The sequence below is a fragment of the Prionailurus bengalensis genome, chromosome C1 (genome assembly GCF_016509475.1).
Source record: "Prionailurus bengalensis isolate Pbe53 chromosome C1, Fcat_Pben_1.1_paternal_pri, whole genome shotgun sequence".
Taxonomy (NCBI): Eukaryota; Metazoa; Chordata; class Mammalia; order Carnivora; family Felidae; genus Prionailurus; species Prionailurus bengalensis.
Genome location: NC_057345.1, coordinates 78,397,727 through 78,411,178, shown reverse-complemented (window position 1 = coordinate 78,411,178; position 13,452 = coordinate 78,397,727). Strand labels below are relative to the sequence as shown.

The 13,452-nt window shown below is 36.0% G+C and overlaps 1 protein-coding gene across 2 annotated transcripts in view; it reads right to left on the bottom strand.

Moving 5' to 3' along the window:
* The window catches only part of BTBD8 (BTB domain containing 8), a 116,748-nt gene that overhangs the window by 47,706 nt on the left and 55,590 nt on the right, over positions 1-13,452 (bottom strand). For both annotated transcript variants that reach the window (XM_043575565.1, XM_043575564.1), the window contains exons 5-7: positions 10,263-10,352; positions 1,351-1,431; positions 37-133 (exon numbers count right to left, since the gene is read on the bottom strand). In XM_043575565.1, coding sequence (XP_043431500.1) covers positions 37-133; positions 1,351-1,431; positions 10,263-10,352 — 268 coding nt within the window. The remainder of the gene's footprint in view (positions 1-36; positions 134-1,350; positions 1,432-10,262; positions 10,353-13,452) is intronic.

Below are 13,452 nucleotides of genomic sequence, written 5' to 3'. Positions count from 1 at the left end.
GCACTGGGTAAAAGATTTCTGAGACTCAATAATTACCTTCTGAAAGAAATTACAGTAATCTCTTCTTAAAATATAGATTGCTACTTCTTTTAATCCTTCTAGTCCATACATATCAGCCATATTGAGTATCTGACTAAAATAAAAAGAGATAGACTGTTAATTCTCCAATTTAAAAACTAAGGACTAATATACAGTAATGTCTTAATAATAGATAGCCTGTTTAAAAAATAATAATAATCTGAATTATTTTAACTCTAACTTTCTGTCCTACATAGTAGATATCCTTTATGGATAATAAAAAGGACACAGGTCAAAGTTTGAAAGTACTGTCAGATGACTTGGTTAGTGGAGAATAACATGAAGTAAATTGGAGATGTTTCAAATTGCCCTCATATTGTCAGTGACATATTCAGCAAAGTCCAGGAAGCTGCTTCAAAGGCTGTAAAAGTTATAAAACTCTTTGCAAGAAATCTCTATAATAAAAACTTGGGAGGAGGGCAATTAATTGATGGTTATCATACTGAAAATACCTACAAATGACTCTAAGACTGAAAACAGTATCCAATGCCTCAGCGAGTTTCCACTGCTTCTTTCATTTGGCAAGAATTTCCAAGTACCACACTCACTTTAGGTACTTAGGAAACCAACAAGCCTTGAGGGCATGATAAAATTTCCTATAGGTTTCCAGGGGGATAAATTTCAATACTCAATCCCTGTGACTCATGACATTTTCCCCCCAAAATCATTTACTCAGTTTGTAATTTAAAAAACCAATGAATATTTAAATTAAAAAGCAGCTTTCATTTGTTTGGTATGAAAACAGCAATAGAAGAAGAACACATCCAAAAAATTGGAAGAGCAAGGTAGATTTCTCTCTACTACAGTTTCAGTGCTTACATGGCATTTCACTAAACAGCACTTAAGAACCATTGTTGTTTTTTAGGATGTCTATAAACTAATTTTAAGGTTTTTCTTTTTACTTTTCTCTTGCTGTTTAAAAGAGTAGTCCTAAAATTTGAAAACAAAATAGTAAATTGTTCAAAATTTGATATTCAATTTTACTTTATAAAAACGTGTCGTTTATTTTCCAAAACAAATATAAGGTCTTTCTAACAAAATCTCAGTCAAATAAAGTCTTTTCTTAATCTTATTACTGTGAGTTGCTAGATCATCCTTTCTTCTAAATAAGGCGACCTCCTGTTTTTAGATACTCCCCAAATACACATGATATGGCAAAATAATGAAAGTGAAGCTTCTACTGTATTGACATTTTAAAACAAAGCTCAACAAAGCAGACACCACAAAGTATTAATACTTTTATACTTACAATGATTTAAAAATAATACATACCCAACATTAGTTTTCTCTGGAAAGTCCAAAGTTCCTCCATATATAAAATGCATCATAACATTCATTTCTACATGGTTTATACTGCAATATAAAAGAAAACCAAATTCAAATCCAGAAATAAAGTGAAACTGATATCAACAATACACTCTATTTACTCATAAAATTTTAGCTAAGATAAAGTTTTAATCTCACTTTTATCTGAAGAGTATGTTCTTCAAATAACATCCATGCAGTTATTCCATTAATTTAAAATGAAGTATAACTACAGTTATAGATTTTTATATGTTATAAAATATTATTGGTATGTTAGCAAATCACTAATTATTTGTTGAGCATCTTCTTTAATGAACTTTTAGAGTTAGAAGGGATCTGAGAGGTCCCAGTCCAACCTCTGGCTCATTAGGAAATCCTCTCCTCAGCATCACTGACAAATGGCCTCTGGTCTTCTTAAAGCCTCTGATGAACAATTCTATTCACTAAAAAGATTCTTGTTATGCTGCACAGATTTCTTAATTTGTAATACCTATCCAGCACTCTAGCTTGGCCAACATCCTTATTACAGATGAAAAGAAAAGATATGACTTAAAGAAGTAGTCTGGGGGCGCCTGAGTGGCGCAGTCGGTTAAGCGTCCGACTTCAGCCAGGTCATGATCTCGCGGTCCGTGAGTTCGAGCCCCGCGTCGGGCTCTGGGCTGATGGCTCAGAGCCTGGAGCCTGTTTCCGATTCTGTGTCTCCCTCTCTCTCTGCCCCTCCCCCGTTCATGCTCTGTCTCTCTCTGTCCCAAAAATAAATAAACATTGAAAAAAAAAATTAAAAAAAAAAAAAAGAAGTAGTCTGGAGTGGTAACTTTTACGTCCTACTGACTACTAGATCTCAAACTGATTTCATGGCCTCCTTCCTCTTTCCTACCTCTCCCAGACCCCAGATTCAGTCTTTATTTATTTTTTTGCTGTTCCTATTTTGTTCATAGCACTGTTACAGGGCTTCTTGCATCTGGTTCATGGACAATAACCACTTATCAATGGTCCAGAGGAACCCAAGATGAGAGGTAATGTAATTTCTTTCTTCCTTTCTTCTCTGCTGAACGAGTCTGAAGATGTGATTGGGGAAAAGTGCATCTGCTATCCAATTTCAGACTTTCTTTCAGGTGGGTAGTCATAGAGGAGACACAGTAAGCAAGTCAACTTTGGCTCTTACCTTAACACATGTTTTACTACTTGAAGTGTTTTTATCAATAACAAAGAAAATGTTTTCTTACTTCATCTACTGACTCTTTCATATTATTTTGAACAGGAAGAAGTCCGCCCAAAAATCTCAGCTAGATTATCATCTAGATACCTAAATTATTTTTTTTTAATTTTTTTAATGTTTATTTATTTTTGACAGAAAGAGAGACAGAATGAGTTGGGGAGGGGCAGAGAGAGAGGGAGACACAGAATCTGAAGCAGGCTTCCGGCTCTGAGCTGTCAGCACAGAGCCTGACACGGGGCTCCAACTCACAGACTGCGAGATCATGACCTGAGCTGACCGACTGAGCCACCCAGGCACCCCTAGATACCTAAATTAGACTGTGAGATTCATCTTAATCCTCTCCCTCATTATATCTCATCACTTATAGCTTCAAAAATTTCTGGAAGTTAGCCTCTGCTGTCTGTTTCTCCTCTGACTGCTCTGGGAGAGGTGAAATTTTTCCTCTAATCTGTACTATGACTGTATCTTCTCTCTCATGTAAGTTTCCTACCTGAAATAATCTCTTTGCATCCCATTTCCCACACTGCTATTAGAGTGAAAACCCTTCAACAATTCTCTATTGCCCATAGAAAAAAAGTTCAAATTCCTTAGACTGGTGTATAGTGTTCTTTATCATCTGACCTCTAGTTCACCCTCTCTAGCAGCTGTTCCAAGATAAATGAACTACTCATTTCCTGCACCTGAACTACTTATAATTCCTTATACATCTATGCCTTAGTACATCCATATACTCTGTTTAAAATATTCTCTCTCTCTACTTCCTTCATCTTTCAGAAACCAGACATGTGGCTCTTTATCTCTGATTGTTTCCTTAACGTTTCCAAGGGAAAAAAAATCACTGAATGGTAAACATAGTAATAACTAACATTTATTGAGCACTTATGAACCAGTCACTGAGCTAATAAGCATTTTGAGTGCCACTGGCTCATTTAATAATCGTAACAACTCAATAGGAGATACTATTATTAGCCTTGTTTTATAAATGAAAAACTGAAATCAAGTAACTTGCCCAAGGCCAAATGGCTAGCGATACACTATCATTTAAATCCAGGCCTACTGACTCCAAAGTATGGGCTCTTAAGCAGTACACTATACTATATACTTCCATTATCACATTTATCAGACTGACTTGTGATATCTTTATTTACACATTTGTTTCTCCTTCTAGACTGAGTCCTGCTAGGGCAGGCTGTATCTTATTTATCCTTGTCATTCTAGTAGCAACCGAATGTCAGCATTGATTCTGTACCCCCAGGATGAGAAGAATTTTCTTCTCCCACACAATATTGGAGCTCTGCAGTGGAAATCAGGGTGGGAACAGTGCTGATAAGACTCCCACAGTTTGTTAAGCTAGCTTAACAATATTATACAATCTTAAGATATTACAGTATCTAATCTGCTAAAAGCAAGAAAGAAGGAAAGAGAGAAGAAAAGAAATAGAGTTCCACAGGGTAGGACTCAGGTGTTTGATTCTATGGCCTTATACAACATATGCTCAAGACATGTTTGAAGAATGTTTAATGAATGGCTTACTTGGACACTTATAGCATTGCCTTCAGAGGAATACTAAGTTGAAAATATGTAAGTATTTTTTAATTAATTTAATTAATTTAAATATGTATTAATTAATTTAATACATATTTACTGACCCCCCACTATGGCCAAGTACTGGTTTATGCTGGTTCAAAAACTCCACATCTTTAATACTTAGGAAAAAAAGTCAAATCTCTTCTAATTTACATACTATGGATATGGCAAGATTTAATCTCAGAATAATCATGCCACATTATCTGCAGTCTGCTAATCTAAAACACTAGCGTAATTACTAGAATATATACTATTCAATGCACTTTCCATCAAAATTTCAAGAGCTATTCTTCTTACTGTTAATGAGGATTGGTCATTTATGGTTAAATAATAGTTTCTTTCCAGACCTGACTTTTCAAGCAAAAGATAATAATGACTAAAGAAAAACAATAGTTTTATTAAACTAGATAGGAACATCCAGACATTTGGGCCTATATATCAATATATGGTTATAAAAACAGCAAGAAAACATTTTCCCTCAGTTTTACAGATGTTTTACTAAACTGCATTTTCATCACAGTGTCGTAACTCATTTGTATTTTTACTAAAAGTATTTATAAAAACATGATCAAATGACCTAGAAAAACAACAAATCACTTCAATAGCCCACAGTTTAAATGGAAAGACTGAAAGCACTATCCCCATTTAAATGTAATCAGAATAGGGGTGCCTGGGTGGCTCAGTCAGTTAGGCGTACGACTTTGGCTCAGGTCATGATCTCACAGTTCATGGGTTCGAGCCCTGCATCGGGCTCTGTGCTGACAGCTTAGAGCCTGGAGCCTGCTTCAAATTCTGTGTCTCCCTCTCTCTCTGCTCCTCCCCCCCCCCCCCCCCCCCCCCCCCCGCTCATGCTCTGTCTCTCTCTCTCCTTCAAAAATAAATAAAACCATTAAAAAAAATTTTTTTTAGGGGCGCCTGGGTGGCGCAGTCGGTTGAGCGTCCGACTTCAGCCAGGTCACGATCTCGCAGTCCGTGAGTTCGAGCCCCGCGTCAGGCTCTGGGCTGATGGCTCAGAGCCTGGAGCCTGTTTCCGATTCTGTGTCTCCCTCTCTCTCTGCCCCTCCCCCGTTCATGCTCTGTCTCTCTCTGTCCCAAAAATAAATAAACGTTGAAAAAAAAATTTTTTTTAAACAAATAAATGTAATCAGAATAAAAGCTTTTAGGAGATGAAAACATTACATATATTTAGGGAAGAAAGACCTATGAGAGGACAGAGCTCTAAGATCAGAGAATAAACATACATCTAGTCTACTAAAATCTCTGTGCTTTATGTGTGCTTCCTAAAGTTTCAGGGTCCTGTGTCTGTGGGCTAAGGTAACATAGGGACTCATTCATTCGTTTGTTCATTCACATTCAATTATTTATTGAATAATAGGCTCTATTCTAGACCTCGAAGATACAAGAAGCTTTCATTGTAGAGGGAGACCATAGACAGTAAATATGTAAACAAATATATATAAAAAAGGTACTTTTAATAGTGAAAAGGGCCATGAAAACAACATAACAAGATAATATAAAAGAGGGTAACTGGAGAGTTGAGCTGTAGTTAATTTAGGTGGGATGGTCTGGAAAAACCCAGGAGCCAGATCATACAGGGTCTTATAGGTTGGTGGTAAAGATTTCAGTTTAATTCTCACTGTGATGAGACGGCATTGAGCAATTTTAGTCAGAAGAGAAATACATATATCTAATTTATATTTCAAAAGATCATTCTGAAAATTTAGTGTAATCCCAGGAATCTCCCAAGGGAGAGGAGAAAATCCAGATTTATGTTCTAAAGCCTCAAGCCACCAATGGAAGACTTCTATTTATATAAAAATTGAAATGTGTGCAGTTATATAAATACTGGCTGTGGTTCAATTTCCAGTATAGGATGTTGAGAATTTCCACCTTTGTCCATGAAAACTGGACAACTTCCTACCACCTCCCAATACTGGGGCACAGGTAGAACTAGGATTACAGGACTCTACTATTCCTACCTCCATTTACTGAAGGCTATCCCTTTTGAAAAATATCATATGCATTATAGGTCTATGAGTTACCAACTCATTAAAAACACTGTAATTCTTTTCTGTGAGGACAGACAGGATTTCGTTCTAATCTACTGCAGGAAACATCCTGCAGACATACAACAGTGGCACAGTTCCAAAAAAGGCTGCTGATCAAGCAAAAGCAGGCATTGCTGTCCTGGTATTGGTAATGGACCTTGCTTGAACCCATTTGTCTCTAGAAAATGAGAACAATCTAATCTAGGGAAAAAAGAAAAGACAAATATTAATAAGCACTATATATTACATACCAAGCACTATATCTCATTTAATCCTTTCAACAACTTTAGGAAACTCAGGGAAGATACACAATGACCCTAAAGTCATGTAGCAAGTTAGGACTGGATACTGGACTACCTATAATGACACCGACGTCCATGATCTTTTTACTGTACTATATTACCCACACAAACATCTACCCAAGTCCACAATACAAGCTAATGTGAATGTGAAAAAAGAATTTGTTTTGTAGATTGTTATAATATAAAAAAAATTTTTAAGGTGCAGTTTTTTAAAAAGCAAAATTTCTAAATCCTTTTTAGCCTCAATTTTCTTAAATTCCCTTTAGCCTTCCTATAGCTTTATATCCTATGATACTAATACCATTGTAGGTGGTAATTTGACACAGTCAATTTGATACGTGGTACAAGAGGGGAAAGCAAAAAAATATTGTGTGATGATAATAAAGGATATGGATAAAACCCAGTATCTGTCAGGAGAAACTTTCTTCCTTCATTTTAGTATTAGAAAACCTTGCTTTACCAAACAAAACAGTTGAGCCAAAAAGAAATGTATCCTTATTTCCAATGTGAGATTTCCAGCAGTAAGCCACCACTGCTGACCTAGTAGCTATAGGAAAGATGAACCAGTGAGAAACAGAGCCTTGCTTACCACAACCGAAGAGAGAGGAAAATACTATAAGGGGAGTGAGCCTGATCATTGTTGTCACTACTACAACATGCTTTTATTTCAATGACATTTTTTTTAGTATAGTTGACACACAATGTTACTTAAGTTTCAAGAATACAACACGGTGATTCAACCACTCTATATGTTATGCTATGCTCACCTCAAGTGTAGCTACCATCTGTCACCATGCACCACTATTACAATACCATTGACTATATTCCCTATGCTGTACCTTTTATTCCTGTGGCTTATTCTTTCTACAACTGGAAGCCTATATCTCCCACTCTCTTTTACCCATTTTGCCCACACCCACACCCTCCCCCTCTGTCAGTCATTAGTTCTCTGTATTTATGGGTCTGTTTCTGCCTTTTGTTTGTTTATTCATTTGTTTTGCTTTTTAGATTTCACAATTAAGTGAAATCATATGATATCTGTCTCTGACTACCATTCATCAACTTTAGTAGCTTGCTCAAGGGAAAGCCAAACAGAACTCTAAAACAAGTTTGGCTACTTCTATTTGGCTTTCCCTTGAGCAAGCTACTAAAGTTGGTCAGTGGTAGTCAGGCCATATTATAACAGGAGATATTCATCCATCACATCCATCATAATAAAGGATGGAAAATTATAGGTTAAGACTGTAGAGACCAGCAGTTGATGCTACTACTTCCTTCTTGCCTACTAACCTCTAAATAAACTGCATCTTTAAAAGCCTGTGTGTTTTGAATGTTTAATCTGATCACTCATGAGGGCTGATTAAGGACTGCCTTTATTCCTATAGCTAAACTCAGAGGTCATCTTAAACAACATAAAAGAGCTAAAAGTAGAGCAGTTCTGGTTGAAGGGGCAGCCCTTCTTATATAGTTTTCCCCTCAGATCCCAATCCCATGCCATGTGTTTCCTAACATACTACCAAGAACTTTAGGGTTCTATGGGATAAAATTTGAAAATCAAGTATTTAAACAGTGGAGGAGACGAGTATGCACTAGCTCAAGAATACATGCCAACAGGAAACTTTTAAACTCTTTAGTGACTGTGGTGGAATCGACACTGAAGTACTTATCAAAACCATGTGATTTATATTCAGCATAAGCACTTATTTACCAGGTGACTCCAGGAAGACATTTAACTTAACTGATCTTGTTTTTACTCATCTGCAATATATGAATACACCTGCCCTCTCAAAGACTGATTCTAAAAATCAAAGTGCATAGTAAATGTGGAAGAAGCCTAGAAAAAACATGGCATTACTATTACTCCTGAGGACAAAATCTATTTGGAGAAAGGAAGAAAGAAATAGCTACCTAATAGACATCAGATAGTAAAAACTGTCACTAAACCTACAAGGAACTAAGATTTCTTCTAGGAAAAATCAGACATGTGCTTTCTGTAAATTACTTTCCCTTGCTGTAGAATGAGATCCCATAATCACACTCTTCTTTTGACTTTTTTCTCACTACACAGAATCACGTGATTTTTTAATGACTGTCAGAAGTTGCATTTTGAGTCAAACTAGTGTTCTCTCTCCATTTAAATTTCTGTTGAATTCATTTCTAAGGAGAGTGGGTTGACAGTTTTTTAAAATGATGTCTAAAACATCTAAAATTTTCCAAAATTACACCAATATAATTATCCCTAGGATTGTCACACTTAGAAAGATTCTAGCCTCTACTAGCACTATTTATTCAGCAGATATTTTAAATTCATCATAAAGGAAGAGATCTTATCAGTAGGATACATATACTTTTCAGAGTGTTTTCAATAGTGATAACAGAATGTCACCAACTGCTCTATCTATACATCCCTTTTACCCAGGATAATAAACTCTTTAGCTTGGCATATAAAATCCATTTTTTATAGAGTGAAAAATTACAAAATGACAGGCATCTGGAGATTTGTTCTACTTAGTAAGAGAACCAGATGATTATAATCAAGAAGAACCAAAATTATAGGTCAGGGTGACAAATAAATGGTTAAGAATTTATCAGTAATTTCCATGCATCCATTTTCATGGAATTGCCACTATCACTATGCCGTACCCAAAATTCTGGCCAAGATGCAGGGCTGAGAGGTTCCCTCAGAACTCCCAGGCAGTTTTCCTACTGAGAAAGCCCTTCCCCATACTGTACACTACAGAATTTCACAGTGATTATCTGTGACCAAAAAAGGGTCCTTCTTGGGGCACCTGGGTGGCTTAGTCGGTTAAGCGTCTGACTTCAGCTCAGGTCGTGATCTCACAGTTTGTGGGTTAGAGCCCCACATTGGGCTCTGTGCTGACAGCTCATAGCCTTGAGCCTGCTTTGGATTCTATGTCTCCCTCTCTCTGCTGCTTCCCCACGCACGCTCTTTCTCTCTCTCAAAAATGAATAAACACTAAAAAAACAAAGGGTCCTTTTTATCATTTAAGGTACTAGTTTATCTCTTAATAACTATCTTAGCAGATTATATAAACTGCCACAAATTGTGTAGATACACCATTGCCTCATAAGTCAATGAAATCCACACCTATCCAAATTATTCTTTAAAAGATAAAAAAGAAACTACCTTTTACATACTGAATATTTGTGTTTCCCCACGCACCCAAATTTATATACTGAGGCCTAACTCCACAATGTGGCTATATTTGGAGATGGGGCTTATAAGGAATTGAGGTTAAATTAGATAATAAGATGGGGCCCTGCCCTGAGGTGCTAAAATAGAAGAAACCAAAGAGCTCTCTCTGTCTCTCTCCCTCTACCTTCTTTTCACCTCCCCTTGCCCCCATGCACTAAGGGAAGGCCATTAAGCACACACAGAGAATAAGCTGTCTGCAACCCAAGGTAAGAGCTCTCATAAGACAAACCTTGCTGGTACTCTGATCTTGCCAAATTCTGAGAAAATAAATTTCTGTTGTTTAAGCCACTCAGTAGTGATATTTTATTTTAGCAGTCTGGGAAGACTAACACGCTATCTCTATTACTAAATGTTCCCTACTATCTCTCATTTTCAGAAGATGTACTTCATTGAATTCCAAAACATGAGAAACATTTCAATGAATATATGGAGAAAACAGATTCATTAGAAGTGTTCTGTATGAAGTATTATTTGCAGTCAAGCTGCCTTGTAAAAATTATGCTTACCCTTGAAGAGTAATACACTTTTGGGAGCTTTCAGCCCAGCAGCCACTCAGCATTGCAGCAAAATAACTGGATCTGGCACTTAAAATGGCTCTAAAGGAAAGGGAGAAAAACACAGGTAGACATTTATGTACTATGCAAAATGCAATTTTTAATGAAATTCTTCATCTTTACCTCTTAAAACATGATAACAAGCTATTTGCCTTGATTGTATTCACTGGACGAATTATAACCATCATAAAAATTACAAACCTATATTTATACTTAAATATTTTGATTAGTTAATTAGAACATTAATTCCAATGTCCTTTTTATCTTTTTTTATTTTTTCCCTTGAAAACTCTTTAACTTTATAATAACAGTTGAAACTATTTCCATGAATAAGAGAGTAATAAATAATTTACAAATGGATAAAGAAAAGATGTTATTTAACATTTTGAGGGAATATCAATTAAAAAGGCACTAGAACTATAAAGGTCCTGAATTCAAGTTCAGAACTCACCCTATTATGTTAAAGAACAGCTATATCTTAGCTATGAGAAGTAACAGGGAAGATATTTTCTTCTGAATTTCCATTCTATCTTTTCACAGAAAATGTCAATGTATTATTCATTTTTTAATTTGACAAATATCTATTGACTAGATATTTTTGTGCTATTTTGTGCTAGGCAGTATACTAAGTGTTAGGAATACAACAGTAAATGAGATACAGAGAACAATATTATATTCTAGTGGAGAATGAGATGGAAGAGTGGAGGGGACAAGAAGAAAAATATACTTCTGGCAATGACTTATTAGGGTGTCTCAGAGCAACACTCCCGAAAATAGCTAAGAAAAAAGGGAGACATATATAGATATAGACATGCACATAGATTTTTTTTTAAGACAGCAGGAATGATTTGAAGGCCTCAGAAAGATACCATGGTCACAGATTTTGAGATAAGTTATAAGAAAGAAGACAAAAGAGCTGACTCAAGTATTTTAGGAAACTTTTTCCATTGAGGTGATTGCCAAATGAAAGCCAAAAAAAAATGATTGAGAGGTAAGAAGCTGAGTATAGCTTTTGGCAATCTTTATAAGCTTGGAGGCATACAAACTGAAATTCGGGTCAATCAAAGAGGGGAGGCTTTGGTGGAGATCTCAAAATTTCAGTTGGATTCTGAAGGGCTATACCCTAAATGAAGAATGAACAGGAAATACAAAAGCCCGTTTTAGCACTGAAGTCCCACTTTGAATCTGCTCAATCCCTAACTGGATTAAAGTGATCTGCATCTAGTCTAACATCTGGACAGAAGCAGAAGGAAATTCAGACTTCGTTAAAATAACATCACCCAGAGTGTCAAATTATTTCTATAAATATTCGATAAAATTTCTAGCAATCATCCAAAGATAATCATGTGTAATAGTGAACAACTAGAAAATGAAGGAAAGAACTTCATTTACACTAATATCAAAAGAGGTCAAATAAATAGGAAAAAAAATGTAACAAAAGAGTGTAAAACCTCCACATTAAAAGCTATAAAACATTGCTGAAATAAATTTTAAAAAACCTAGAGAGGGCTAAACTTTGCTCATAATTTGAAGATCCAAAATTGTTAACACATTCATTTTGCCTAAATTAATTTCTCATTTCAACACAATCTCAATCAAGTTTTTAAAGTGGCAACTGATAAGTTGATTTAAAAGGTATATGGAAAAACAAAGGAACTACAATAGCCAAATAAGCAGCAGAAAGGAGAAAAAAAGTTGGAAGACATGATTTTCAGACTTACTATAAAGTGACAGTAATCAAGATAATATGGTATTTATGTAGGGACAGACACACATATTATGGAACAGAGCTGAAAATCCAAAAACCGACCACACATATATGGCCAACTGCTTTTCAACAAAGTTGTTAAGGTAATTTGATGGGGGTAAAGACAGTGTTATCAACAAAAGGTACTGGAAGTGGAGATCTGAAGGGAAAGAAATGAACCTTGACAGTTAACCTCACACCATACACAAAAACCTACTCAAAATGAACCAAAACCTAAATATAAAAGCTAATGCTATAAAATCTCTAGAAGAAAAAAGATGAAAATCTTTGCAACTCTGGGGTAGGCAAAGATTTCTTAGGGCAACAAAAAGCATGAACCAGTTTGTTAAAAAAACATAAAAATTTTAGGGGCGCCTGGGTGGCTCAGTCGGTTGAGTGTCCGACTTCAGCTCAGGTCATGATTTCACAGTTCACGGGTTCAAGCCCCGTGTCAGGCTCTGTGCTGACTGCTTACTCAGAGCCTGGAGGCTGCTTCAGATTCTGTGTCTCCTCTCTCTGGCCCTCCCTGCTCGTGCTCTGTCTCACTCTGTCTCTCAAAAATAAATAAATGTAAAATTTTAAAAAAAGTTTTTTTAACATAAAAATTTTAAATTTAACAAAATTAAAAACTTTAGTCCTTTAAAAATCATTTGTAGGAAAATGGAAAGATAAGCAAAATATTCAGAGAAAATACCTGTAAAACATATATCTACCAAATAACTTGAATCCAGAGTGTGTAGAGAACTATCACAACTAAATACAAGCACATAAATAATCCAGGTAAAAAATGGGCATACACAAAAAATTTATCAGATAATATATTGACAGAAACTATCTTCCTTCAAAAAACAAGTTTATGCTCAGTTGTATAGCAAGATAGCACATCAAGTTTTGAGCATTAGATTAGGACTGAAAAAGCTATGGTCAGAACAGGACATGATTCCTGTTAAGGGGGGAAAAGATACATATCTGTTTCTCAATAGTTTACTTATATTAAAATTTGTGCCAAATCAGTTCCTTTAAGAATGCTTTAAAGGGGCGCCTGGGTGGCTCAGTCGGCTGAGTGTCCGACTTCGGCTCAGGTCATGATCTCGCAGTTCGTGGGTTCGAGCCCTGCATCAGGCTCTGTGCTGATGGCTCAGAGCCTGTAGCCTGCTTCAGGCTCCCTCTCTCTCCCTCTCTCCCTGCCCCTTCCCCACTCATGCTCTGTCTCTCTCTGTCTCTCAAAAATGAATAAATGTTAAAAAAAATTTTTTTTTTTAAAAATGGGCAAAAGATGACCAGAAAAATCACAAGATATGCAAATGGCCAATAAGGTTATGAAATGATAATCAACATTACTATGTAGATTAGGGGAATGCAAATAAAAACCACAGTGTGATACCACTACACATC